The 24,734-nt window shown below is 43.5% G+C and overlaps 1 protein-coding gene across 1 annotated transcript in view; it reads right to left on the reverse strand.

Moving 5' to 3' along the window:
* RASGEF1B (RasGEF domain family member 1B) overlaps window positions 1-24,488 on the reverse strand; it is a 132,879-nt gene extending 108,391 nt beyond the window's left edge. Inside the window, exon 1 of the mRNA XM_068941336.1 lies at window positions 24,417-24,488. Coding sequence (XP_068797437.1) covers window positions 24,417-24,482 — 66 coding nt within the window. The 5' untranslated portion in view covers window positions 24,483-24,488. The remainder of the gene's footprint in view (window positions 1-24,416) is intronic.
* Between the last annotated feature and the right edge of the window lie 246 nt (window positions 24,489-24,734).

Below are 24,734 nucleotides of genomic sequence, written 5' to 3' on the forward strand. Positions count from 1 at the left end.
GACCTCAGGATCTGATATTGTAATTCCTCCAAAAGGAAGAAAAATTATTCCTATACAATTCTTTAAAAGTACCTTCATAACAGCAACTGAACTTGAAAGCACAGTAACTTAGCTGATGCTCAGCTGCTAATATGCTGGGGGGGGGGGGGGGGGCAGGCAGGGAAAGGAAAATGAAGTGAAATTGTTCCTTGCTCCCCCAGGAAGATGAAACCCATCTCTTTCCATTCCAGAAAATTTAGAGTCAGTGCTTCCAGCTGGGGGGGGGGAGGACAACCTCTTGCCAGAAAAATGACAGAAGCAGAGTGTGGGAACATCTCCTCCTGCGCTGTACAGGATTGTTATTTACAGTACGTTTTGGAGTTCTTAGTCCAGTCCAGGTTCAAATGACTCAGAGCACTGAGGCTTCCACTATTTTCCTTATGGATTTATTCCACACTTCCACTTTTCCTTGTTACAGGTTTATATCCTGCCACATGCACATCTTGCCTTTCTCAATTTCATCTCCATTTTAACACTTGACACAGCAAGTTCACCAGCTCAACCATTTGCTGTTCCTGCTCTTTGAGGACCATTCCACATGCTCCCCTACCCATGTACGTTATTTGTTTTACTTTCTCCTCATCAATTTTTAAGCTCTTTCCAGTCTTCTTAATCTTATGGAGGATATGAAGTGAGTATCAGAAAGGGCCAGCAACCTGCTACTATGTGCATCAGCTCTTCTGCATACCTCCTTGGTAATTTTGAAAAGCATGCTTCTTCTGATTCCCTTCATTGTTTCCCTTGGGGGTTTTGGTACTCTGTTGTTTACAGAACACTTTCAGCTTTGATGTGATAACTCACTAGAAGCACTGCTGCATTTCTTGCATTAGTTGGACTCTTTTTTTTTTTTTAGCCTTACAGAAGTTTTCTAGTAAGCTGAAATTGTACAAGTGCAGTTGCCCCCAGAATATAACAGGGCAGAAAGCTGTTCAGCAGGTGCTCAGCACTCACAGAATATGCCCCTTCAGCCACTGCCAGGAATAACATAGGAGTTGTCCTGGGGCAGACCAAAGCTCTCTAGGCCTGTATTTCATCTCCAGCAATGGTCATAACCCAAAGCCTAGAGAACAGGAAGACTGAGGCAAACCTATTTGACACTCCCTCCCGTACACTCCCAGCTTCCAATATCTGGAGCGCAGAGTTGCACAGGGTTTGATGTAGCTTCTGTGTATTCAGGAACACTCAATGGATCTTTTTGGTGAACTTGTCCAGTCACCCTCTCCCGGAACTTCAGTAATACTTCAGTAACCAAACAGAGAAGGAAAGCAAGCCAGAAAACTTCTACCAGAAAAGCACTAGACAGCACTCAGCTGGATATTTTCAACCCCTTTTTATCGTAGGCGCTCATCGCTAACAACTGCTTATCCCTCCATACCTCTCAGTTCACCACAGCTGTATGTCTCAGATTCCACCTCAACGCAACAAGGCTCATATGGCCAGCTGTGGTGGGGAAAGCTCCGGGGAACATCAGCCATCTCCTGTGGTCAAGGTGTCCCATCCAGCCCAGGAGCTCCGACTCAGCTCTGCGCCCTCCCAGAGACAGGTAAAAAACCTAAAACTGAAGCTTACTAACAAACAAGCTCTGCGCTCCACCGGGACAAAAAAGGCACTGCGAAACCTTGAGAAATTTGCGCAAGCTTGTTCCCTTAACTTTAGGGTCTGAAGTCAGGTAAGTCCCATTTGAAAAACGCATCAAATAAAGGAAGTGTGATCTGTGTGAAGGTTTAGGAAGCTATGTTGATTTTCGTCCCAATGAGAAATTCAGCAACGAACACTGAAGTCACCCAAAACAAGGCTCTGTTACAAGTGATATCAGACAACTAACTTGGGAGGAATACATTCACTCACCACCATATTTAGTAGCATCAGCCTCTTATTCATCCCACCAGCTGAATTAATTTGTCTTGCATTTCTCTATCAGGAGCTTTTTTAGATCTCCACTAGCCATAGAAGTGCAACAGCTATGGACTAGAATATACCAAATCAATAGGAGACAGGGGCTCTCACACCCCGTCTCTTCTCCTTCAAACCAGCCTTAGTACATAGCCCTATATCCACCACACGCGTAAAGGCGTTAGAGAACATTCCTTGTTCACTTATGCTATTTCCTCATTCACGAGATGAAAAGTCACCAACTGGATGAGGTAGCACTCAGTGACTAGAAGCTTGAAGGTAGGAAAAGATGATCTAGGAGAAAAATACATGAGCTTATCATCTAACTGAGAGCTTTTGCTTTTCTCCATTGGCCAGCAGCATAGTTAGATGCAGAGCCGGGTTTTTTTTTCAAGTGACCCACCAACATGGACACAGTTTAAAGCTGCTCGGCTCCTACTAAGGCTACACAATGAACATTTGAATTCCCACAGGACACAGCCTACTGTAACGTCTTTTGAAAATACGGCCTTAGCTTTTGACGCAAGAGCTCTGATACGTCTCCCAGAGCTTTTCATACAAGCTAGCTCTCAGGAAAGGAATATGACCAAGCACCCTGGCTTAGAATTAGTCAGAGGAATTGTGAAGGTCTCAGTGCTGTATATCTTGTGCAGTATTTTTCAAAACCTCCTAACATTGTGGAATATACTGCACTTAGTGTCAAGGCAGGCATCGACTGCCCTTTCACGGAACACATCCACTTTTAGGGAAGTTCCAAAAAGCGTAGCAGGTTTTAGAGCAGGTTCCTTTCAGGCCTTCCATATGCAGAAAAACAGGACACAGTTAACAGGAAAGCTCCAGTACCTTCCTCAGAAACAAGCCAGGAACAACAATGGTCCTTCATTGGAGAGGCACAAATTTACAGTGAAGAGGCATCTCTTAATCCATTTATGTAACGAAAATAAGTTGTGTTAACCTAGGAAACCAAAGCTAAGTGTGGAGACATGCTAAACCACAAAAGGATCTGGTGAAAACCGTTTCCTCCTCCCCTCCAACCAATAATGCCATTGCTAGCATCTACATACAGGCCATCTACAGCAATTTAAAAGGCCATTTGGTTTGATACATCTTGCCTTGGGGACTTGGAATTCACAGTACAGCCCTAAAAAGGAATATACTAAAGAGACGCCATGAAGATCCTTATTTATCAGCTCTCTGGTTTCCAAGTCAGCTTGGCCCACTTTCCACATCAAAAGGCAGAAATACAATCCAGTACTCAGGAGTGCAAACTCCAACTGATTTTGGAAGCAGAGTACAGCCTGGTTCCTTCCCATTCCTGTATCAATTTTCCACATATTTAACACTCCCTTTCTGCCATTTAAACAACATGGACAAACTTCTTCCTCCATCCCTCCCCTTCTATCCTTGCATCATCTAACTAGCATAGGGCTACATATGAATTAGTTTAGACTTGGGAACGGGCCAGTAAGCCCACGACCTAAAGTGGATTCAAGCAGAACTTGAAAATTCATTTTTAGCATGCACTTGCCCTCAATGCTGTACCTTCAATGTTACTGTGAAGTGGGTTCAGGTCTGACGACACGCTACAATCACAGATCCACTTTTCAAACCTAACTTTAGAGCTATGCCACACAGCCAAGAAACCAGAAAGGGATTCAAGGAGGCAAGACGACGCTTAATCCCAGGTAGTTTCCAAGCAAAGACAATGACACAGCTCCGCATAATCAGGACTTCCATTTGGAAATATATTCACAAAAATCAGATTGGGTACATATCAAAGCAAGCCATGAGTTAAGCTTCTCTGAAGCAAGGAAAAGAGGGATGTGAAAGCAGATGGCTTCAAAACGGGACGTATCCCAACTCAAATGCAGTAAAAAAAAAATCAAAACACTTAACACTGCCATTAAAGAAATACAGTAGTCAACTTGCCACTGCCATACCCCACTTTTACACTGGTGTAATATCCTCTGACAGTGAATTAAGTTGCTGTAAAGCTACTAACCCAAACCAGACTTCAGCAGAACGTCAATAAAACAAGTAACTGAGGTGCACTATGACATGTTGATATTTTTGCGCCCACAAACTAGTCCTTTTCTTTTAAGGAGGTACCATGTCTTTTAATGGATACCATCCATTCACTTTTTGGTATATGGCAATGCAGTAATTTTAACCAGGTCTGCCCTATCCTTGAGGATACATTAGCTAAGACTGAACTGTTTCACTTGGATTATTTGACTAGTTTCGGTCCAAATCATTTCTCTAGGCAAGTCAAGTCTAATATTTCCTTGGCTCTTCTACATAATGAAGTTCTCAGCTACACTTCTCCAGTGCTGACAGCATCAAATACAGATTAGCATTCGGGGACAGATGCAATAAGTTCCAGAAATAAAACAGTCATCGTTTCTCATCAGCTAGAAAGACAAGAGGTGGGCTGCTGGAATATGTGAAAGCACAAAGCTGCAACCTTTTTCCTTTCCTTGTTTTCCTGTTTTTTTCCAGATATATCAGAACAGGACCTTTTTTCCCTGTTCATGCTCTTTTTGCAGTTGCAGTTCATGCCTGCTCCATGCTCTTTTTGCAGTTGTCCTGACCACAGAATCACTGGGTGTTTAACAGCAATCTGTTCTGCACATTATGCATAGTCAAAGTATATTTGCACCTGCTCAAGCCAGATGGGCTGTTAACTGTTTAACCTTTCCATTACTGCTGTACAACAGGTGGCATCCTGTTAAAATTTCAGTAGCTGAAAAACACTCTCTCAACATACCCTAGGGCAAATTGGAAACACATCCAGTGAAGTCTGCAGTTACCAAGTCTTACAGACAAAGCATCTGAAGCGCCTCTCTCATCTTGCAGTGCTATTCCTACCACAGATTCCAAGCGACAAGAGAGAAACAGCCTTTTCCCTCCACTAGACTATCAGAATTGGGCAGTAAGCGTTCTGGGAGAGAAAAAAGAAAAGCCTTTTCGCATGTGCCTTCCACAGGATCAGTGGGATGCTACTGTATCTGACCTGAATCTGAATTCAGAACTAAAATAAAAGCCCCAAATGCAATGGCAAACGACCTTAATAAGGCTTGGAAGCACAGGGGCCTTCATATGAGCGACTTGGAGGCACTAAATTCCAAGTAAAAGGGCAGAAAGTCCAAGGACAGACACTGGCCATGGGGAACAGGGGCAGAAAAGCTGGCCCAGAGTCATCTCGCCGCAGAACGGTGAGCTGAAAAGCAGCTGCCCCATTTGACAGGCTGGGAAGCTTACCATGCAGCTCCCGCAGTCAAGCTGCACGTCTCCTGCCAGAACTCCACACTGAAAATACATATCCTTTCTATAGAAAGGAAGCACCAATTTCAGGAAGAACCTGATTATGTTCTTCATTTGTTGTTCTGATGCTATCAGCATCACATATCAGAGAACAAGCTGTTATACTTTAGATAGGTCTTCTCCCTACATCTCCCAAAGAGCACTTCTGCAGAAATTTATGCAAAAGATGACAAGCAAGTGCCAGCTGGTTGAATTCAGTTACCCATTTCCTCAGGAAGACAACCAGGAGCTGCTTTCACTGCCCTTATCGCACAGTGCAGTGGCTTATTCCAGGAGTCACCCCACCAACACCTGTCCAGGACAAGCCAGAGAAGCACCTTCTGTCCCTCAGGATTCAAATAGTACCTGAGGGAGGCACAAGCCCAAATAAAGCCCAGACTATTTAGCTGGGTCCTAACAATGAGCTCCTTTGTCTGGTCTCCTGCAACTCCCTGTAGCAAAACTGGCAACACTGTTTTCAACCATGTGGCAACCCCATCTCTTCACTTCCCAGCTCAGTTTTTGTCCACACAGACTCACTTCATGTTTCTGAACAGGTTCAGCACTGGAGTCTGATTTTTCACCTTACAGGACTCTATGCTGAGGTTCATCTGAAGAAGTCATTAAGACCTCAGTACGCACACTTGCCAGAAGCTTCAAAAGTAAGCCTAGGGTAAAGCCCAGGTCATGGAGATGAAACCATCTTCTCTCTCCAGGCTTTCAGAGGTGCTTTACTTCAAGCTCTACACCTCCACTATGTCAACAGCATTTTGAGGACTGACAGCTTCATGCTCCCTTCCTTCATAAAGGCTCTGGTCCAAGAAGCTCTGGTCCAAGCAGCTCAGGCTTAAATTAAAATCACATCAAGAGTGCCACTGAGACTAGTAAGAAAACACAGCCTACAGACTTCAGCACTTAGCACCAAAACAATTTTAACCACAAGAGAGACAGAAATCAGAGCGCCTCAAGCTTTTAGTCTTTAGCATTATATCATATTACAAACTTTCCCGTTTCTCAATCCTTTCTTCCTAAGCTGGAGCCAAAAAGCACATATAGGCTTGCCCAAAAAATGGCAAAATTCAACTTGTCCAGGGCTTTCCCGTGTCTTGGGCCATTTCACATCATCTTCCCTTTTGTTTATTTGATATTCTGACATCTAAAGCCCAGCCCCACTTCCTTAACGGAAAAAGTAGGAAACCAACGCCCTGGTGCCAGCAGCAGTAACTCCCTCCACAGCAAAATATCCACGTCAAGTCAACTATAAATGTTTTCTCATGTTTTTCAGAGAAGCATTAGCCCATGACATAAGTAACCAATTACTGTTTCCTGGCACAGCATGTCACCTGCTTATCCTGACAACTTGCACCATATAAATCTACAGTGCATACTAAAAAGGATCTGATGATTGAAACAGGATTTCCAAATCTGAGCTCACCAGCATAAAGAATTAAACACTCCACAAAGTTTGTACAGTGATCATTAAAATGGTATGGATTTTTTTTTTAAAGTACTCTAGAAGTACAAGATTCCTATTCCACTCTTGAACCTGCAGGATTTTCAAGCAAGCTGAAATAACCACACGGACAGCTGCAGTTCTTACAACACTACTAAGTAGTCTGATTTGGTCAACACCGTTTAGGAGGGGGCTGTTGTATGTTGAACTTCTCAGCTTTAGGCTCTTATTAAATAAGCAAGCTACTCAGGTCAACGTCTCCATTGAAAAAACACTACCCAAGATAATTCTTGTCCTATTTTCAATGCTCTAATGAGCGTTAATAGAAGCAGGGCTTCAGCAAAAATTGCGGTGGAAAGGACTCCTGCCCTAAGCAGCCTTCCAGAGGAATACCAAATGATAGCAAATATATCTGAGCTTTTCCATCATCTGCTGCTGGCATCAAAAACCAGGCCAAGACCATCAATAAGAAAGACCACTACCTGCTGAAGCCTGCATGAACATTGAGAAGATGCACAGGTGTAGGGAAATAACCCAGAGCCCTCTTCAGCAGTAAGAACAAGGTGCAGCACTGCAACAGACAGCTCAGACCACCAGATAACTGTTTCTAACATTCTTGGTTCTTGTTTCAGGAACTCACATAAGCACGTGCTTAATCCTAACAGGGCTGTCTGTATGCTTCCAGGTCAGCAAGAACCTAAAGCACTGAGCTTTGCACAGTCAGAATTCCCACCACCACCAAAACAGTGATGTGATCAGGCTCCACGGTTAGATTTTTCTTCAACTGTATTAAGACTAACTTTGCATTTCTGCACCTTTTCACTCGAGTGGAGAAATACCAGATCTTTTTGGAACAAGGTAAGCAAGCTCTCCATGCACCCACCTCTTCACACAAGCTGCTTTATTACATATATTCATCTTGCCTGAATGTGGAAACACAGCTTGATGCCTAACCTGGATCAAGTGTTTTGGTACAATGGTTCTGTTACCTGAAACACTGCCTAGCTGAGCCCTCAGGAGCTAATCAGTGACACATTGCTGTCTACCATCCCAGAGACAAAACTCAAAGGAGACAAGTTAGAATGGGGAAAAACTAGACACACAGATGACAACTACAGGCAGAGAACAGAACAGTATAAGCCCCTTCAAGAACTGAATACGTGGCCCCATTCCTGCTCATCAACAGGCAGGCTGCAGAACAGGGTTAGTCGAAGAAAACAGCGCATGCCTACATGCCTCCTGCAAGCCCTTCCCAGCCAAGCTAAGATCCTGGCATCTCTCATTACACAGAGCAGCAGCTCGCTCCACAGATGCTCCCACTGCCTTGCAAATGATAGGGTTTACATTCAAGTCTGAGAGCAATGAGCCCTCTATACTACACATCTGTATTTTCACAGAGCACTTGGTTCAAAACAAGCATGCCAATTCAAAACTCTCTTTCCAGCAACAGCCACCACCACACAAGAAAGTGAACACGCTCTGTATACATCTTGGAATTATAGACTACACTTGCAGTTGAGGGAAAAAAACAGGCACAGCTCAGGCCATTTCAAAGGTAAAAACACATAATATTCAGAAACACTACAGTGTGTTCTTTACTTCGGTAGGAATGACACAGAAGTCCGAGCAGTGCAGTGTTTGTCAGAAGCACAGAAATCAAACCCGATTCCCTTTCCACCTCGCCGCACAGTTTAACAGATGACTTTCGGGAACCCCCTGCAACACCCCACTGTAAACTAATGGGTACCTAAGGAGAGCTTGCTTTGTTATTTGAGACAAAGGTTCAGGTAAAGTCTTCCATAGAATCATAGTGCCTTCTAGATTTCAGGTAATAAATGAGGTTTAAATAATGGACCCTCTCCTCCAGGGAAGAAATGCCTCTCCAATGCCTTCACTGTTTGTTCATTTATTAAGTAGCACATGCTTTATAGAAACTCATTTGTGTAAAGAGAAATTGGAGCAATTTCAATCAACTCAAAGAGCTCATCTTTGTGCAGCACTTTCAGAACAGAAAGCTCTATGAACAGCCGCATAGGAAATCCATCCCTAGGAGTTTATAATGATTCTCTAGGATTTTAGAACCTAGACATCTAACATGCATGTTTCAGTGTACTGATTTTTAAACTGCTGAAAAGAATATTTAAGAGTTGCGAGCTGCTTGTATCACTCAGCTTACTGGAAAATCCAAGCCCTCTTTTATTACTATAAGCCACGGTTCATTTCCCCACTATTTCTCGAAGGACATGTCTGTAATCATTAAGCAGCTACAGTAGACTGTCATTTAAGTACCTAAGATATGATGGAGCATCTGATACAGGCATAAAGATACCTCTCATGGGCTACATAGAAGAAATGCTTCCAAAATACAACAAATCAAGATGTAAAGTTCTATGCTCAGAGTTAGCAAATGCAGAGATTAAGACAACCTGGACATTTAACGAGGAAAATTTTGGCCTCAAACCAAGTCTGCCAAGTTAAAAAGCAACTTAAAAAAAACGCTCTTCATCCAGACTGAGGACTCATCTTGCATCGTATGTTTGGACAGTATGCCTGATCTCAATTAGGGTTAATATAGAGCTACTCTAGTACTAAATGCAAAACAACATTAATAGAACAACAGTGACTGCTGATAATAGTGATATTGCCTGAACAGTCTGGAAAACAAACACGTTTTTGCTTCAGAGCCCCGTAGGGTAACACTTCAGGGACTCAGGAGACCAATCTCTAATATGAATCCAAACAATTTTGACTGTACACACGGCACAGTAGCAAAAGGAATGGAAAGTAACATGCAAAGATTTTCTCTTCCTTCTTCCCTAAGTTATTCAGTCAGCAAAGAAAGAGGGTAATATCATAAACAAAATACTTGCCATGGAGTACTACTATGGAGCTTGTACAAATTCATGAACTAGTGTTTCACCTAAGAGGAGGGCAAACAAATCTAGACCCTCGTTACCACCCAATTTATGATTGTCCAACATCAAGATTTAGACTCACTTCCGAGTCTCAGGACCAATTCTTTTTATTTCCCCTTTTTGCCACCAGTGCCATCTCTCATCTCCGTTTCATCAAATAACAGGTATTCATTAAAAGAAGTGGCTGTCCCTAAGCATCACTGTTACTTGCTTACTAACATTAGACTACCGACCTCACACAAGTAAGGAAGTTTTGCATTCCTTGACAATTTACTCCCCCTACTGTAAGAAAGGGCTTTATGTCCGAACTCCTTCAAACTCCTTTGAAACCCCCAGAGAACAGTTGAAACCCCTTTGAAAACAGTTGAAACTCCTTTGAAACCCCCAGAGCACGAGGGCAGACTTCCCATTTGGAAGCCAGTGAACTTCCAGGTAAGGGCAAACGATACAAATAAAAAGATACTGTACAGGGACCATGGAGGGGAAATAGGCCTGAGTGACACTAAATTTGAGCTTCAAGGCCTGACGCTTTGAAGCCGCAAATAGAAACCAAAACACATTTCTGTCTTCTTCAAACTGAGCAAAAACACACTGCTCAGGTATTCCTACATTTAATAAACTTGACCATGTTGTTCAGTTGAATTCCAATACGGCCAGTACAGCCAGCAGCGTTTCACTGCAAACAGATCTAAAACTCCCAGCGCTTGCAACTGAGATGCGTTGAAGACAGATGGCTAGAAAAAAGGGAAAAAAGCCAAGAACTCCTCTATTCCCCACAGTTTGCATCACTTCACCTGCTGTTAAGCAAGCCCTGGCTTTACGCTGTCCCCCTTCTCCCCCCCCCCCTTTTTTTTTTTTTTTAAATAAAACCTCTTTCAACACCTTCCCCCCATACAGTCCAAGGGCTAAGGGAAAGCAGGAGATAAATGCCTATCAGTTGCTGGCTGAGCCCATAGTATTCTTTCTTACCACTAGTCCCTGACATGGCTCTCAACCCATGACCAAAGCCATAAGCTGGGGAGCCTTTTACTACTGGAGGAATCATCTCCCAGGCCAATCCACAGTTCTGATGGGCTATGGCTCTTTCAGATCCTCGCATATTTAACCACACCCCTCTTCTCATAACTGCATCCTGATAGTCACTGTCCTACTAGCCATACAATCCCCTCTGTATCCGTAGCAGCTACCCCTTGGACCTCACCTCCGTAAGCTTGAACGAAATTAAGAGCTCCTCTGGAGCACAGCCATTGCAAGCACTTACCTACCTCTGCCAGGCAACGCATTTAAGATCCACACACAAAATATCCCTTATAGCCCTACCACAGCATGAGGGACATCCACACTGCCCTTCCTCATGCATACTGCCAACAGGTGGCCCCAACCACCCAGCAACAGACTTGCAACACTTACATAACAAGCAAGCCTACGTAACAGCGCACAGAACATAGGTTGTTTCCCTAATTTTGCCACCTTCATAACGCTCCCTTCATATGCCAGGAGGACATTTCGTTGCCATGATGATTATGTTCATGTCAGAAGTACACACACCTAACCATAAATGCCACAATAATCACCCTCAATTCATAGGGACAACAAATTTCTGGACACAGAGGAAGAAAAAGAAAAGCTCTTAAGGCATTTCAATTTTACTTTCCATGTTCACGTTCACAGTAAAACAAGGGTCTAGGGCTTTTAATGCACTTAAAGACAAAAAACATGAGAAATAACATTGCCTAGAGCCCCCAAAAAGGCAGAGAGGCACTGGGCAAATCTCCTTATGCAATATTGGTTGCCTGTTTTGGAAAAAACTATCACCCTTTTCGGTAAACCGTGCTTTTGTTTTGTAGAGAGACATAGCAGTAACAGTAGTGGGGTCGTTAACAAGAAAATCACATCTGCCTTTGTGGGTCGGAGCGCCCAACCCCTGTACTTAAGCCAGGAGATAGAAACTGATGTCTCGGTCAAAGCTACCTGCGTTCAAGTCTTCCACCACCAATTCCCTTTCTGGGTTATGCAACTAAAACATGCAAACGCACTTCGCTGGAAATAAAATGAGCCTAACTTCAAAGCCAGGGAAATTAGCTTGAACCAGGCTGAGGGCCTGGTCCACCGTTTTTTCATTACTTCCAACACTGAAGGGATGAATTTTTCTTTCTGCTAACAGTGCCCTGCGTGCACACCCAAAATTAGCACTGGACTAAGCAGCCCATAGCAGGCTGGCTGATTTCACTTCTCAAAAGCATTTCGTGTTTCCTGCACTTGTGCAGCTTGACTTCAGCCTTCTACATCGAAGACCAACTTCTAACAGTATGCCAAAAATATTTCTTGTCAAGGAACAGAAAGGACAATTCTGAACACTCCGGAAACACAAAAATGAGCTGGTGTGGCATCACTAAGAGCTTGAAGACAACACCAAATGTGAAAGACAGCAAGAAAATATTCTGGTTTGTCACCAGTTATCTGGAAACATGACTTACTGAAGCGCTCGGCCTACGCATGGTTATGGTACAGTGCGGTCTATCCTGAATTGATTATCATCTCCTAGGGAAAAAGGCCTTTCGTCCTCTATGTCCTTAGGTTAACTCTCGGCAAGGGAGCAAGGGTCTTGGTCCTCATGATAAAATCTTTGCGAGTGCAATATCACCATACCTTTCAGGCTTTTAGTCTTTTTGTCCAAGCGAGCAGATAACACATCTGCTCTCCGGTGTTATGAGGAGTCTTGAAACCAGGCAAGCTGAGCATTTTCTTTAAAGAAAGAAAACTGTTTCTTTTTGTCCTCTGAGTTCCAATTTTTCTGCTTCATTTTCTAAGCTTGCAAATGTCCTGGGTACTTCAGAGATCATTTACTACCCGAGACTAATTTTTTGCCTGGAAACTGGTAGGTCTAGTTTAGGAGCTGGATGTACAAGTAGTCAAGTTTGCCCCATAATTAGCTTTACATAAAGCTCCCGTCAACAGGGAATTAAACACCAGGACTGTTGAACAACGGCTAATACAGCAGTCATGGCTTTCACTCCTTTGCCTCCAACAGGAAGAAAAGAGCTTTCCTGCAAAGCAAGGAGGACTGTACAGCACTACAAGAATGAGTACTGAAAGAGGCTCTCTTTGTTCTCTCACGGAGGAGAGTTAAGAGTGGCATGATGCATTTCCTCAGAAATCAATTGTTCCCAAGCAGGAACACTGCATCAGTTCCCTGCAATCACCACCACAGACCAGAGAAAGCCATTAGCAACCTAACCACATGACAAAGCCCGAGGCATCTACAGACCCTACACAGAAACGATTGCCTTCGGAATTAATCAAGGGGCCAGATGTCGCTGCTGGCTGAACACTGCTCATCCTGGCGCCAGAGGTTTGTCTGCCCTCTACGCACGCACTGTGGAACAGAGCATTACCACAGGCTAAACAAGAGAGTGGTGACATGGGTTTGACTGGCTTAGATCCTGCCAAGACTCATGCCTTTGCTCGACTCTGGTTGTATGACACCAGGCAGGAGAGGCACGACACTCCAGAAGCTTGGCAGAGCTGTCTTCCACTTGCTTTTCTGTCACACCCAAACTTTTATCTCCAGACAAGAGAGCTGTGGAGCAAAACATTTAGATAGCAAGGGAAGCAGCAGGTTGAGTGTATTGTTCCAAGCAAGTCCTCCAGTGGAGATGGGCAGCAGCAGGCACTACTCTACTCCTACGAGGACAGCCAGGAGCTGCACCCCTCACCCAGGAGGGTGAACCCACCGTTCCATGTCCAGCACCAACTCTGTCTCCGCACCTCTGCTATCCAGGCTTATGATAGGGATATGAATACCGGATACTTCAGCTTCTGATTTCCACAAGAAGCTGAAACAACACATTCTGATTTTCCCCCCCTTACTTTCCCATTTCTGCTGAGTCATTGAAACACATGGGAAGATTTCATTCATTTACCAGAGTGTTAAGAGCATTCAGTGAGTTTTTGAGAGAAGGGCTTTTAAAACATTTACATCACAGGACCTGAGGATAGTAAAAGTTTCTAGAGGCAGGTTGTCATTCCAGTGTTTACAACAAGAATTTTCATGTAAGGAAAAGTTTTACTGCTTTCAGCTAAATGTTAGCTGGTTTGCTGCCTCTCATCTATCCCTTAAGGCTGCAACCAAGTAACAAACACACTGAACCCTCATGTCTTCATTTCTTTGTGTATTGAGCTTTACAGGAGCAGCTGTGTCATTTTTTCCTGATTTAAAAAAAAAAACTGAGTTTCATTACAGTTTCCTCATAGCCGAAAAATTTTTTGAGCCGCTACCAAGTCACTGCCTATTGCAAAAACTGCTCTGGGATAAAGCTGAGGATTAAGAGAACACCTCTAGTTGCCTAATGAAAAGATAAATGCCCAGGTCAGACCACCTACTCTTCTCTCACTATGGAGAGACCTTTGGAGAAATAATGCCTCATCACTTCTTGAACGTGACATTCTCAGCTAAGACGACAGATGCTTGACATGAAATGGCTGCAGTGCTACTGTCCACTCAACACCCTTTGCAAGCCATATGGCTACCAGAAGTAAAATTCAGAACACGTTACAAAGTAATAACCAAAATTAGAAGAACCAAAACTTGCACTGGGGCCCCTTTCCTGTAATCTTCTATAAATAAGCTGGATGGAGTTCCTGGCTCCTTTTTCTAAGAAAAAGGATCTGATTAGGATTTCAGTGGTGTGAGAAAAACAGGGGAGCAGATAACAGATGGAGCCAAAGACTTGCTGAGGTTTAACCCTGTTACCTGCAAGCAGGATTACAGTTGAAAAGGGAGTACTCTTCTCCTTCCCTCCTAGATATACTCAAGCACACAATCAGAAATCAGGCCTTGGCCTATATTTTGTAAAAACACCCCAAAAATCCGAAGAAAACAAAACAGTTACTAACCAAGTTTGCAAACAAGACAAGAACAGTGTGGAATCCCATCACTGGAAAAAAATTTGATAAGATTAGATCTTTTTCCACACAAAAAGGGCAACTGTAAGAACAAATTTGCAGATATCCTACAGCACCCACACAACACAGGCTAGATGACGACTGTCTTTCTAGCGGTATAATGCATAAAGAACTGACAGTGCAGCTCTCATCTCCTCTCCAAAATCTTTCAGTGTGGCAACTACCTTGACCTGCTCCTGTAATGACCTTCTAGTAGAGTTTCTTTCCATCTGCATTCCTCACCTGTCCCAGCACATCCTGTGTACTCCAGCGAGTTCTCATATTGGCTATTCCCACAGCACAGCACTCAGCAATTTTTCTTCCCACTCCTTCCTTTAGGAAGCTGCACAGACCCTCTCACACCTCATCTTCTTGGTCACCTAACAGGCTGGATAAAAGAACACTTGGAAGGTTTGGACTGCTAAACATAACAAGCAGACTGCTGTGCTGCCTGGTCTGAAGGATGTGTTAAACTCATCTCCTTCTGCATTTACACTGCCCTATACAACAGGACCCCTTCCAAGTCTCTCCGTGCTGCCTCAACTTTCTACCTGTTCCCGAGTTGCCTATACTCTAGTTAAGCCCATGGTTAGTTATGTACCTGCCACTTGTACAGAAGGCAAACATATTCCTCAGAAAAATACTGTCTTTGTTACCTTCTGCAGTGAATGTAAGAGTTGCCTGCAGTTACTGGTCAATCTCAGGAGCTGCGCACCAGAAAGCCAGAGAACTACTAGCACATCATCTGTACCTGAACACAGTCTACTCCATCTATTTTGGAAGCACATTTATCCCATGACAAACAGGCGCGCATAAGCATCCCTTTCACAGCAAGGGCTAGGCAGCAGTCCTGTTCTCTGTCAGTCTCCGATGCTGCTGTGCAGAGGGTTGTTCATCTGTGTCCTAGTCTGTGCTGCTTGAGGGTGACATTGTCACTTAATGGCTGAGGCTGTCCCCTATCATCCTGTGCAATCACACACCTGGGTGTCAGCTCCCCCACTATTCAACAATCAAGCCATTCATCCCCCTCTGGCTTGCATGTCCAAATAGGAGCAATGAATTCTAAAGGACATTCCACGGTGCCAACACAGCAAGACCCAACCAGACAGTAAATCAAATCAGAGAAGGCCATCTTGGCTGAAAAATGATAGAGAAAGTTCATGTACTGCAGAAAAATAAACTCTATCAACCTGAATTGATTCAGTACTCCAAACATTTATTACATCTCTCACCCAAATTTCAGCTTTGGACTCATCTGTTTTGGAGACGGACTTCAACCTCTCTACCACATGACACAAGGCACTTAAATCCACCTAGGGACCTGAGGGCATCATACCTGCATTTCATTTTGTATTACCTCGCCATTAGCAGAGGCTAGCCACTTTTCAACTGTAAATTAGCTTTCCAGCAAGTATGCTTACAGCATGAGGCAAACTGCAGAACACTTCTAAAGCAAGATGGCCTTATAAACAGAATTTGCACCTGACAGACATCAGCATTTACCTAGACGTTAAGCTCTTCAGAACTTGTTTTAACAGAGCCAGTAAAATAGGCCTCAACATCTTCATGAAATGTAGACACTAAAAACTCATTTAAAGCTTGGACTCCTCAGTTTGCCCCAGCAATAGAAATGACAAAGGCAATAATTAAAATGGCAACTGCTCTCTCTTGAGTCTCCCTGACAAACAAATCCCTTATTCTCTTCATTCACTTACTTTTCTTAACACTTCTTAGGAAAAGCCACGAACAAATGTACTTCACTTATGTTAGAAGAGCGCACACTGTTTGATGACAGCAGGCATCCTAAAGAAAGGTTACATTTTCCAATGTCAAACACTTCATACAGTGAGATGATTTCATTACCCACATTTTGTGCATGGACCTTCAAGAAATACTTTAACTCTAGGAGTCCTTTTATGCTTTGTGCAGGGCATCGGAACTTGAGTCTTAACAGTTCCCAAGAGTCAGGGAGGAGGGGGAATATCCAGCAAAGCCTTCTGTTTTTGTCTGGCAGATAAAAAATCCAGTCAATTCCACTTGCAGCCGATTTGTTTGGCAAAAAAAAAAGTCAGTACTGCCATGGCTCGGGGGACAGGGTTTCACTGGAAAGGCAATCACTCATCCAGAGATTCCCCCTTCAGGCAACAGGGAGAGAAGGTAGTAGTTAATAAATACCCCGAGGCTGCTGCCAGCCTGTTAGGAGGTTGTTGCAGTGGGCCTTCTTTCTGCAAGGTAAGTTACACTGCAGCATGATTGAGCTATTACCTTTAAGGGTATTTATTTTCCATTTAGACAAAACACACACACTGCCTCTTCTTCCGGCCAGGGGCCTGGAGCACAAAAAGAAATCGCAAGACTGACTTACGGAATATTAAGGTAGCGTGCTGTTTGTGTCACGGTAGGGGCTGAGTCAAGTCAGCAAACAAGTTTCAGGGAGAACAACTAAGAAAGTTCCAGCAGTAAGTGTAATACAACATGTCTCGCTTAGCCCTAAGGATGGGCTTTTAAGGTATGTCAAAAGGTTAAAAAAAATTATTGTATTCAGCCTTCCAAAGTTAGAACCTGAAGTACAGAGCAGTTTTAACTCAGCTGAGGTCCTACAGCAGGGGAGCAGCTGAAAGCACTCCATGCCAAGCCGCTATGCTGCGGCCATTCCAACAAGTTCCTATACATGTTTTTCAGACCTCACTAGCAATACTTCTCTGCTCCGCTCTCTGCCACCATGGTCAACTCTGAATTGCCTGCTCCACAGTGATCAAAAGGCTGTTCGAACCAAAAAAAAAGGGTCAGGACTTAACTGCAAGTCTCATTATTTCCTACTTATCTTTCTTTCTGGTTACTTCCCTCCCTCTCTCCTTTTCTGCTCCCCTCCATCTGCCTTGTCTCTTCCTAATGTTTTAGTTAGTTACAATAATGAGATGAGGCTAAAACCATGAAATATGCTTTAGGCAAGCACAAACAGCACTGAAACCCAGGGTCTCAAGATCTTTTATACAGAGAAGAACAGGATTCAGAAAGTTTTTTTCCTCAGGATAGTTCAGCCCTAGAAAACTTCACACAACTACATGATGCTTGCTACATGAAGTGCTGTGATGTGAGTAACTCGCACCAGAACGAGTTAAGTGTCAAACTCTTGTCTTTCTCACCTCTCCATGTTAGAGCCTCTTCATGCTCATAGGGAATACATGATACTGTTCTGTGTATTCAGCTTTGACCTAGGTCCACATATAGAGTTACACGACTTGCCATATTAAGGTTAGCTCTAAATTGTATACAAATAGCTCATGCTGCTCAGGAAAAAGATCAGCAGAAACTGTTTCCCATCAGCTAGGCATTTTTACAAAACACCTTTAGTTAAAAAAAAATTTCTGAGATGTGGATGTGTCATTTTTCTTTTCGAGACATCTTTTTCCATTAGCTGGAAATTCTGCCCACCAGGATTTTTTTCAAGGTTACTATTTCTGACAGTTTGTTAATCATAATACAGTGCTCCTGTTTTCAGTGTTTCACACTTGAGCAGACGGACTTCATTCAGCCTAAAGGAGACGGTCAGATTTTTCACAGCAAAACAGCTAGAGTAATTAAGAAAAATAGCACCTTCAGCCCTCTTCACGAAATGTTCTTTTCTGGAGAAAGATGACCTACGTCCCATTTCTCCTGTGGTCCCCAGAGCTATTAGTTTTCCCGTTCTCCAATAAACAAGGCTCCCGGACAGATTCATTAGCAGTATTAGGTTTCTCTCCGACCTCAGCTACAGGACTCCTCTTGTCAAGAGGATGGCTAAGGTTTGTACCAGTAAGCAAGCAACAGCTTATCACGGCCTAAGCCATTTCCTCCAAGAGGATCTTGCTGGTTCAGCTATGTCAGTAGCTAGCATCACTGGAAATGTCCAGTCTGAGAAGGCCAGGTGGGAGAAACTGTACTACAGGTCAAATTCTGACCTGGGGCCCCGTTTCCCATTTAAGCAACAGGCTTGATGTTAGAGAACAAGGAACGTCAGCTAGGCATCCCTATTGCCTCAGACCTAGGATACCGCTCTAATAGATGCGATTGCAATCTAACAGCTGGAGTAGCTTCTGTTGCCCCTCATATCCTCTTCTTGCTTTACCTGCTCACATAAGCACGTGACCCTGTTCCTTGTGTGCCAGACAACCATTGTGAAGCTCCGCAATCATCAGCTCTCTTCTTTCCCGCTTCTCATCTTCTTAGATCACAATGGGCAGAGGACCCAAAACTACAGATTGCACACAGCACAATGCCACCAAGAAAACTTCCAAGTCATCCTTGGAGCCATCAACCGCTATAGCACCTCCATGATATTAGTTGTTACGCACAACAGTAAGATGCATTGTCATTGCCAGGAACTGGCATCCACCAGGTAGTCCGGAAAGCTACACAACACTGGACTTTTTTTGTCCAGAGACCACCCTACAGGTCATACTGGTACAGTAGTACAGCTTCTGCTGTTAGTGCTGTACCTGCATGCATGCCTGAAGCTGGGGGCTGGAAAGAGAGGGAGAGAGCAAGACAAACTTTCAGTATGACATAACTCTGACGCAAGGTCTCCAGCGAGTTGAAAAATGGGCACATGTTACCAAAACACTCACTGTGTCCACGGCACAAATCATATCGTTGTGGAGGCTTGATGCAGGCATGATACTACAACCCCTCTCCAACTGTTCCTTGTATTGCAACAGAAAGGAGGAGGGGGAAGAAATCAATCATAGCTCCTTCGAAGAAACCTTCAAAGCCTTTTCTGGCACACAATCATCATCCCTCTGCCTGGAGAGGGAAAGGAACTCACTGGTGATCCTGCAGAAGCCATATGTCCCCACGTTCAGTGACTGCAAACAGATAAACCATTGTCAGCCAATAGAGCTGCTCTTTCAAAACATACTGTTTTGTGTCATCTCACAAACATAGGCTTGGCGCCACCTAGTTTTACTCAGTGAGCAGCAATCATCCTTGAAAAGACAGAAAAGGAACCCCTTAACCTAACTACTTTGTGTTATGAATTTCCCATTCCACTTCCCTCCCTGGCAATCCTAGATCCTCTCACATGGGAGGAGGCGATCCAGATGAGCGCCCAGTGCGAAGTTTTCTAAAAACATATGGTTTGAACAGCTTCTACTATAACAAAAGGGACTCTAAGAGCAAACTTGCTAAGGAATTCCGATTAAGTGCAATTTCACTTACTTCTCATCGCTCCGGATTTAAGACACTGCTTGAAAGCCAGAGGGGCCAAAAAAGGCCAAATCGAACAACGAAACCATATCCATCTATATTTGTTACTCGCATCTAACTACAGTTTTGTAGCTTCCCCGAAGAAAAAGCTGGAGAAAAAAAACTATTTAATATATTACTCTCAACTTGATTGCATGGACTTCGAGTGAGATCAAAGGTCATGAATATTTAGATTTACAAGTAGAGTTTAGAGGGGAATCTTAACTCATGTTACGGTACTTTGCATAACCTTTTCTTTTAAAAAGAACTGACAGCAAGAAGCAAACTGGAAAAGTAACATCTACTAATCAGTTGAGCTTTCCTATATCAGATCAACTGCAAATCACTACAGAACCTCAATATTGTAGTTCTCCAAGAAGAATTTCACCCCCTTACGACAACATGCAGTAAGACTACCAAAGCAACGAGAAAGGTGCAAGGAATTCAAGCAGCACACTGGACACCTGCACAGCTGAACTCCTCCTCCAACAGAAGCTATTAGTAAAGTTCCCATTTGCTTCGACAACAGCATTCGGCACTCTGGAAGCTGCAAGGCCTCTGGGTTACGTTCTTTGCTCAGCACATCCTTGTGACTTTAGAAGAGTGGGGAGAGGATTTTTAATAGAATTACATACCTTTTCAGCTCTTTTAGTAACATGTAACCTTCGTCCACGTATCAGGAATATCAATGTTTAAGTCATGACAAAACTGCCTCTCATTTTAAGGGGGTCAGGATTTTTCTCACAAGTTCCCAAATACATAGCTGCATGCATGCATGCATCATTCGACCTAGTCAGGGATGCCTATCTTCTGTACCTTGTAAAGTTAAAAATGTATTTCCACACTGTGAAAAAGGGTAACAAAGTCACAGGAGACACTGGCAGCAAAGAGATGGGAATAAGTGAACCTACAAAAGCATTCCTTCCATGCAAACGCAGAACATAACAGCACAAGTTGTTTTATTCTCCACAAAGAGCAGTATCTCCAGAAGACACTTGACTTGCTTTCCCACCTTACACATCCCCTCTGTTTTTTGGCTTTGACACTCCTTAGGAACATTTATTTAGTCTGTAAAAGGCAAATTAAAAAAGGATTGCAGAGAGCATTCCACAATTCACTCTACCATCAGGCAACCCATCATCTGCCATTAATCTCTGTCATCAACACAAGAGAAAGGAGCAAGTGCAGCAGCACTGGGACATCTTTCTCTGACTGACAGCTGGTGCTGTCAGGATAAATTACTGCCAAGGGTGTGCAGACCTTCTGGCAAACCCCTATAAACCAAGAACTGCATTATCACTGCCCACCTGTCAGCCTTCATCCACGGATGGAGAAACCTGACCCCCCCCCCCCTTTGGTCATTCTCTTCCCTCCCCAACTAAATCTCTCTGTTCCCAGCAGGAGACAATGTGACAACACTATTTTGCAGCAGCTACCTGGGAGTTCACACAAAACCTCTGAAAAGCCTTTTACTTTACTCCACCAAAACAGCTGTTCTTCAGGATTTCTCAGTACACTCGCCTGTTTATCACACAAAGTCAGAAAAACAGCTACTAAAAAAGAGGCAATGCTTTCAGTGGCCATTTTCATGATCTGTATATCCAGGTTCCTTGACCTAAGAAGTTGATTTATGAAAACTTCCCACTAACACTGTTATTCAATACAAGCTGCCTGTTCATACATCAAAAAACATTGCTTATACTAAATAGCCCTAGGTGTCATCTCTGCTGTCTCCTCATCTGATCGTACACAAGCAGGGCTGTGCGTCGCTGCAAGTCCTATCTTAGGAGTCCCCTCTTGTGCTGAAGGACCCAGTCCTGCAAATTCAGTGCTGAAAAGTTGAAGGCTGTTTTTCCACGTGAAGGATGCACTTCACTGTAGCAGCTTAGCCCAGCAGATTCATTGCCTTACACAGCTGTACTTGCATGTACTTGTCCATGCAAGTACACCAGTTACCACCACTTCACTCTTACCCATTAGTTTAAACTGTCATGCATTTTAAATCACAACATTTGCCTTTATTTCAATTCCAGATTTATTCATCAAGAGATAGAGGATAACGCAAAGGACAAGACAGATTTGGGAGGCTCAAGCTGGAGTCCCCATATCTTCTCTACATCCACAGGCCTACCCTGTGACAAGGGACAAACTGTTAGCAGTTTCTGTGCCTTGGAGATCTAAATCAAGAGCTCTGAAGGATTTAGCTGAGGTGCTTAAGATTTACCTTAAGGTATTACCATCTGTGCCACTCCAACACAAGACAGACAGCCAGCCATGGTAGCCAAATGGTAGTGATTTGCTCTAACTCCAGCATGCATCTCAGCATAAACCGAAGTGGGTGGGGAGACAGACTAAAGGCACAAGTTGTTCCCTGCAGCAAGCAAGAACTGGCCACACGTCATGTTGAGCTGCTGCTGCTGCTGCTACAAAAACAGTAACCTCTGGCAAGAGCAGAGAACTGGGGACAGTACTGCACAGCCCCAACTACTTCTGCAAGTGTCCGAGTCAAGCCCTCGGCTTCTCCTTTGCGAAAATATGCACCAGAATTATAAATTAGGAGTGATGTTGCCCCCCCCCCACACTCCTTTGCAAACAGGTCTGCATACAATAAAACAAGGGCAGCCATCTTCAAGTCCCCAGAAAATATATCATTTTAAAGTACAGAGAAGAGTATTTCCCAAAGCAGTGTGACAGTCAGTCCTTACTGAAAGGCAGTAAAAGTCGAGACCTAAACGTCATCCTTGTTAACATCTCCCCCTACACACTACTGAGCTTGTCTATCTGGAGAAGTAGATTGGAATAGCAATGGAACAGTGTTATTCCTAAATAAAGCTAAAGGAAAAGGAAGTCTAGTATTCAAGGATACAAGTCCTTAATTAAGGGAGGTGTTCTGGGAGGTCCGTTTCCCTGAAATAGCTATAGGGATCAGTCTCCCAGACTCAGGGCCAGCGTAAGCAGGGTCACCCTTAGCAGGTGCCCACCTTCCTCTTGCTTCACAGACTTCCAAGGCATATTCTGCATGCGAAGGTACTTCCTTTTTCAGTGTGACCGTCTACATTTCTCTGAGTTGAAGCCAATTAAGTCCACAGAAGTATTTTAATCATGGAGAGAAGGAAATTCAAGACTGAGCACCTGAAAGATGAGGACCGAGCAAGCGTACCAAGTTTTTCGTAAGAGTGCAAAGTCAAGCATTAAGGCCAAGTCCAAAGCACAAAAAGGTATGCAAAGAGCACCGCTGACCCTACTGCATTGTCAAAGTCCTCCATTCCCCTGAGAAAAACTGGCACGACTGCCGTGGGAACGTTAAAGAAAATCTTGGAAAGGGACATTTAGACAAGCTGTCAGCACACCAAATGCCAGCTCTGTTTCTAGTAAATAAAATAGAAACATACATATTCTAAACTGCCATCTTCCCAAGGAAAACTTGGCAGATGCTTCCTAATTTCTAGTCCCCTTGCGGTAACATTGCCCAAATGAACTGGCCACTAACCAAGTTACAAGCTGAGCCCAACCAAAATAGCTGTAGCATTTCCAAGCTAGGTCTGTGCTGACTGCAAGCACATGCTGTTCTCTGCCCCAGGAGCTCTAACAGGCCACCGCTTCAGCTCCACTTTTTACCAATGCATTTCCATACAATTTTTTTCCAAGTCAGACGAACAAGAAAAGCAACTGATGAAACCCAAGGAAACGTTGCTTCTGTATTTTTGAAAACTGTTAAACAACATACATAACTAACTACCAAGGCAGCAAAACGCTCACGGGCGCAAATTCCTCATGCGTGCAATTTCTTTTCCTACAAAAGGTCCTGTGTTTCTACAGAAGCAGCTAAAACTACAGCTTTCAGAAAGGACATTTGCCCCTAATATGTCTCTCTGCATTACAGTAAAACAAGATTATAAAGACCATCCTTGACCTTGAAACACACTAAACAGCTGAAGACAGAGATGCACTTATGGGAATACACAATTTCAGTACTTCAGCAATTAATGGAAAAATGGCTAGTGAGAGCATATAACAACATTAAGGGACTGTATAGACTGACTCAAGTTGCACCCTATCACAAACAACTCTTCTACAGCTGAAAAAGAATCGAGATCGCTTTCCCAGCTATCTGGCAAACTAAGTTATCCCTGCCATCTTCTACCTACCTCCAGGGGCTGCATTTTAACAAAATAAATTGTAGACACATACCTTGTTTTCACAGATTCTGGGGAATAAAGGAGTTCCTTAAAGATAAACCTAAGTACACAAAAAGGTTAGAGAAAGGCTCCGTCAGCCAACACAAGCTTACTACATTTTGCTGGGCAAGTCCTGACGCTGCATTTTCATTAAAGGAATCGTGTGTGCATCACAGCTCATTTGCAGAGTGAGAATTCATTGAAGTCGGAAACCACATCTGTAGTTTTATTTCACATTGCTGAAGCGATGACTGACCTCACACTGAGACAAAGGTTACTTACCCTGCTTGTAAAGAAAACATTGGCATACTAGTGGATATACTGATTATCTGAAATGTACCAATATGATACACTTACATAGTGGGTGAAGCAAGCTAGAGAAGGAAGTTCTCTACAAAGGATAGACAAGCAGCAGTAACAGCAGAATTGCATTGTGCACAGGCATTTAAGTCTTAAAAGATTTCTTACCATCCTGGAGTACAAAGGTGGAAGGAAAAGAACTGGAAATATCAACAATCGGGACATGAATTCCATAACATCTGCAACCAGCCTGAAGCAAAGATGAGACAGTGTAGTGTTAGAGAGCTCTTCAGCTACGCACCTTTGGCCCTCTGTCCCAAAGAGCACCATCAGGAAGGCTCTCAGGGAAGACTAACTGAAGTCTCCGTTCCGTTGAGTTTTGTTTGCCACGCCATGTGTCAACGGGGGCTTACCTGTAAACTTGAATTCAACTCATCTGTATTTCTCTCAGGTTGAGGCAGAACAATCCTGTAGCCCTTTCTCCAG

This window comes from Struthio camelus, chromosome 4 (genome assembly GCF_040807025.1).
Source record: "Struthio camelus isolate bStrCam1 chromosome 4, bStrCam1.hap1, whole genome shotgun sequence".
NCBI classification, from domain to species: domain Eukaryota; kingdom Metazoa; phylum Chordata; class Aves; order Struthioniformes; family Struthionidae; genus Struthio; species Struthio camelus.